This window comes from Pteropus medius, unplaced genomic scaffold (assembly GCF_902729225.1).
Source record: "Pteropus medius unplaced genomic scaffold, Ma_sr-lr_union100, whole genome shotgun sequence".
In the NCBI taxonomy this organism is placed as follows: Eukaryota; Metazoa; Chordata; class Mammalia; order Chiroptera; family Pteropodidae; genus Pteropus; species Pteropus medius.
In genome coordinates, this window is record NW_024354937.1 from 41,693 (window position 1) to 47,186 (window position 5,494).

General features: G+C 36.9%; 1 protein-coding gene across 1 annotated transcript; it reads right to left on the reverse strand.

Moving 5' to 3' along the window:
• Positions 1-3,875: 3,875 nt before the first annotated feature.
• On the reverse strand, positions 3,876-4,793 carry LOC120598039 (olfactory receptor 4S2). The gene has a single exon (XM_039856781.1). It carries the CDS (start codon positions 4,791-4,793, stop codon positions 3,876-3,878), a length of 918 nt encoding a protein of 305 aa, XP_039712715.1.
• Between the last annotated feature and the right edge of the window lie 701 nt (positions 4,794-5,494).

A 5,494-nucleotide genomic window follows, 5' to 3' on the forward strand; every position in this document is an offset into this window, starting at 1 on the left:
GGCACCTTTGCATGGGGAAGGGTGAGAACCATGAAGTTACAAATGATCCCGCATCCTCTTGGTTGTCTTAAGTAGTTTCCTCTTCCTTGAAAGAGAGGAAGAAACAGGCTTCCCTAGACACCATGCTATCACCTCATTTGAAGAAGTTGTCATGCAATATTTGTCCTCCTCATGAGCTTCTTCCTACGCCCTTATTGCTGCCAAACAGCTAACCAGGGGCGAGCTACAGGAAAGTTCAAGCAAGAAAGTCTAATCTCATTCTGGGAGGAACTGACACACGTGAAGGAATTGTAGGACTTGGCTACTGTGTACAAGTGTGCACCAGGGAAGCACTTTACTGTGAGATTGAGTCTTATAGATGTGGCAAAATACAAGCCTTGAGTGCGGTCTATGCCAATGGGGGCTCTTTCTGTAGATCCAAATCTTTGCAAATGCCTCATTGAATATGTTCTTTGCTTTACTCACAGATTAGTTGTTAGATTTGTGGAATGAACTGCAAGACAAAGCTACCAAGAGCATGAAATATGTAAAAGTCCAGTTTTGTTTTTTTTTTTGTTATCTGAAGTACTGGCAATATTTTAAATTTTGTGCTATTCTTGGGTGTAATAGCTCAGGAGTGAATATGTATTTGAACTTAATCATATGTAAAGGGTTCTAAAGTAAATCATGTGAAGAAATTAGATCCCAAAGTTTCTAGTTCGGGATTTTTTGATGTCATCAGCAGGTCCATTTTCAAGTGGAGATTATAAAAGTCTAACTAAAAAAATCGTGTGTTTTTCTAGCATATTTTTTTTAGAAAGATGTTACTTTAGAACGATCTTTATTCCAAGTGTTCTTTGACACTTCTCTTATGCATTAGAGAATGGTGTAACTTCCTTCGCTGATATAATGCTATTCTTAGTGCAGCTTTAAGAAAATGTAAATTTCTTACTTTTAATGATATTCTTAGTACAGCATAATGTATCAAATAGTTTGTTGTACACCTAAACTTTACAAAATATTCTATTTCAAATTTCAATGAAAAAAGTATAGTTTCTTTTTAAAAAGGCTACCTTGAAAATAAATCTTGACTCCAACTTTGAAGACTAAGGTAACCTTGATGAGCAGTGGAAGAAACCAGAACATGTGAAATTCCCTAGATAAAAATCTGTTGGCTAAGTAAATTAGCCTAACGTTACACATAATAAAAACACCCCACGCAATTTCTCCATGTTTCTCTCTCTCTCTCTCTCTGTCTGTCTCTCTCTGATTTGCTGAGACATCAGTTGAAGACATTCATCTTGAATAAACACATTGCTGACCATACAATTATACAAAGAGCCAGGCCACATCACTCATGAATTCCCCTTTTAGAAAGCCCGGGCTGATGTCTGACTGACCATCTGAGTGGAGTGACCCTGTGTTTCCTTGACTGTGCTATAAACTCATTCTCACATTTTAAATTCATTAATAAAAAGTGAAACCCCAGGCACCCCACCCTCAACACCAATAAAGATAGAACTCTGGGTCTCCCCATTAATCCCCTGTGACTCTGGCCATGCCGTGTATCCTCCATGACCTGTGAGTAATAAACTTTTCAAAATTCCCTTATGGTTGTTAGTGGGTGTGTCTGCATTCAGAATAAGAACCACATGGGTCTGAACAACCATGACTTTGGCTCTTGTTGGTTGGACCCTTGTGGTTCTTATTATGATAAGAACAATGTCTTAACACTACAAAGCTGGCGGCCCTTGTTTTGATCATATATTAATGAACTTAAATGGTGTTGTTGACCGGACTCACACCAACTGAAACTTTGGCACTCTGAGTTCTCATGATTCTTGCCCATCTTTTTTTCAAGGAAACAAGAGGTTCTCTGAGCTCCTCAGACTGGGATTGACGTGAGGAAGTTTTGTGAACAAGAATAAATATATAAAGGCATGGATGGAAATGCGACTATTATTTTGAGAGTAATGAACCTGTCAGCTTTTACCTTCTTAGGGACTTCAGACCTTCCATTTCATTAATATCCCTTGATAGGCAGGCTTTAGTGCAGAGACATAAAGGAAAGAGTATTGTGGAGAGAAGTTATCAAATGGGTAACACTAATTCATTTCTCAGTTTTCTCAAATAAGTTTAAGTTTAGCTCCCTAGGTGTTGGTTAGCAGAACAGATGGGGATTTACATCCGAAGATAGGCCTCCGGGATTTCATTGACTCATAGGTCTCTTGTGCTCTAAGAACATCAAGTATTATAAGGCCCAGTGTTTCCAAATCTATGTTCCCAGATGTGCCACTGACTGTATAAAAATTAGCAGAGGACCTTGCTAAAAGTCCAGCTTTTTCTAAACCCTTTAAACCTGGTTTACTGGATCAGAAACTCTTAGAATGCATACTATTTTCTGTTCAAACATCTCTCACATGATTCCAAAGATCAGCCAAGTTTGAGAAGCACTGATGTAGTCATCATTTTAAAACTGAGCAATTGGAGACTCATAGAGATCCAGTGAGTACATGTCCATGCTGAGGCAATAAACATGTATTTAATGGTGCCGGGGCAAGAGTTTCTTAGTTATAACTTCTTATCCAGGTGTCTTACTGGCTTTTGAGCTTTACTATCTTTAATTTTTTGAGTGCATCAACATCAGAGATGATTTTTAAAGCACTGTGTATAGTCCTTAACATAAAGCTTGCACCCTTGCACATGCACACACATACATACACACATTCACATACCCAGGTATAGACAGTAACTTGAATAATTGGATTTGTGGAAAAGACAAGGAAACAATTGCAGAAAGGTAATCAGTGGTGTGTTTATTTGCTACAGAAAAATAAATCTCAGATTGCATGAAGGAGAAATGTATCACCGGGGCAAATATCCGTTCATCTAAGAAAGACACAACTCTTTGTCCAGAATGAGTATTTGTGGAATCTGCAGATGTCAACTGGGTTAGGTTAGTCAAGGAAGAGGTGATAAATAGCTCATTTTATTCAGCAGAGCTGCTTGGTTCAAACATTGGAGAAAACACAGTTCCCAACCATGCATTTCAGTCAATTATATATACTGTCGACTAAGTTCCAGTCACTTACTGGTCACAAATGGCTTTATTTTCATTCAGTTTCTTTAGTTTTTCCTGTTAGTCGCTTTAAGTTAATAGCGATGGCGGGCTACGTACAGACCATAATGAAGATGAGGGTGAGTTAGCAGAAGCATATTAATGGAATGCTATAATTAAAAGGGGAGGAACTTAGAGATAATTATTTTGAATTCCTTTGTTGTTTGGGTAAAGAAAATGCATCCTAGAGCAGAGGATGAAATAAGTCTTTTATTTTTAAGACTGTTATATCTCTTTCACATTCTGCATACACCTCCCTTCCCATTCTAACCATATTAGATTGAACTTTTACTATGTTTTTGAGGACTTTTATCAAAATGCTTTAGTTCCTATCTCTGTTACTTTTCATATATCCTTTCATTCATGCAACATATACATAATGAGTACTTAATATGTACTAAATGCAATTCTAAACACTAGAATAGAGCCTTAAGCATTTTCACTGTACTCTTATTCTTTAAAGAAAATGGCAAAAAGATGAAAATGGAGAGAAGGAAATAACAGTGCTGAGTGCGAACATGTTGAGCTTCTAAATTAATAGGATTTTTTTCTGCCCTTAATGTTTTAGAAAATTATCTGATTATGAAATATTAGAGCAAATACAATAATAATAATACCGATGACAAATAATACCTTTCTTCTGTAGAATGTGTTATTCTCTCATTCGTTCTTCCCCCAAAACCATGTGAAGTTGTTATTATTGTCTTCATTATACAGATGAGAAAATTTATGTTTATGCAGTTTAAATAGTCACTTCCAACTATTTACCGTTAGTGTCTCAGAAAACCTTCCTGCTCCACAATTTCTTCATTGCATTCTTTACTTCTGCATTTCTCATTGTATAAATCAGGGGATTTAACATGGGAGTGATAATGGTGTAAAATACAGCCACCATCTTATCTTCAGAAAAGGTAGTGTCGGGACGCATGTACATGAAAGTACAGGGACCGAAAAAGATGATGACCACAGCAATGTGGGAGCCACAGGTGGAGAGAGCTTTGAGCCTGCCTTCTGTGGACTTTTTTCTCAGGGACACTAGGATGACTGCATAGGAGATTAACAATATTACAAAGCTCCCCAGAGCGATGGTTCCACTGTTGGCTGTCATGACAACACCAACAACATATGTGTCCGAACAGGCGAGTTTCAACACAGGATGGACATCACAGAAGTAGTGATCAATCTCATTGGGCCCACAAAAGGGTAATTGGACGATGAGAGCTACTTGGATACTAGAGTGTAAGAAACCACCCACCCATGTCCCTAGCAACATTTTATTGCATTTTTCCTGGTCCATGATGGTCATATAGTGTAGAGGTTTACAGATAGCCACATAACGATCATAGGCCATTATAGTAAGGATGAAGATCTCAGTGCAGCCAAAGAAATGTACCGCAAAGAGTTGTAACATGCAGCCCTCATAGGAGATGGTTTTGCTCTTAGCTAACAGATCAACAATCATCTTAGGAGCTGTGACCGAAGAGTAACAAATGTCCACAAAAGACAAGTAGTTGAGAAAGAAATACATAGGAGACTTGAAAAGGTTGCCCTTGCGAACTATCAGCATGATGAGGAGGTTTCCCAGAAGAATGACCGTGTAGAAAAAAGAGAATACCACAAAACAAATTTCTTCAACCTCTGGGTTCTGAGAAATACCGCAGAAAACAAATTCAGTTACATTGTTTACTTTTTCCATGGACTTAGTCTAGTAGGTCAAATTCTCAAGACACAATTAAATTATCTGGAAAAAAAAAAAAACCATAACAAAAATCAACATTTATTTCTAACTAAAAACAAATGGAGAACTACAGTAGTTGAAAATAGAAAAATAGGTACATGCAGCTTCTTCTCATGCACCTGTAAAGAAACTGATGAGTGTATTGTGATACTTGTATGTGACAGTGTATTCAGTTCACTTCAGATGATGTGACAAAGTCCAGAGAAATAAAGCAAATCCTCTAAGTAAGTCATACATCTGATCAAGAGTCTCATCTCTCTCACTTTCTTAAATTCAGTTTGTTGGAATGACATTGGTTAATAAATTATATAGGTTTCAATAAATATGATCATCTGTATATTACATTGTGTGTTCATCACCCAAAATCAAATCTCTTTCCCTCACTTTTTATTAAAGTTTTTTTTTTCTTTTTAAAAATTTACTTAGTTCTTATTATGTGTAAGGCACTCAACCTAATTTTAAAACAACGTCTATGTTTGGGCAGATCATAACATTTATATATCTAGAAAAGTTCATCTTTTTTTGACACAGAAACATCTACCCGCATTTTCCCTTTTGAATACTGCGACGAGTATTCACGAGTATTCACGTAGTTAAGACTAGGTGAACTCTGCACGTTCTTCTTATAAAACTAGTCGTTATGTACTTGAATTTATGGT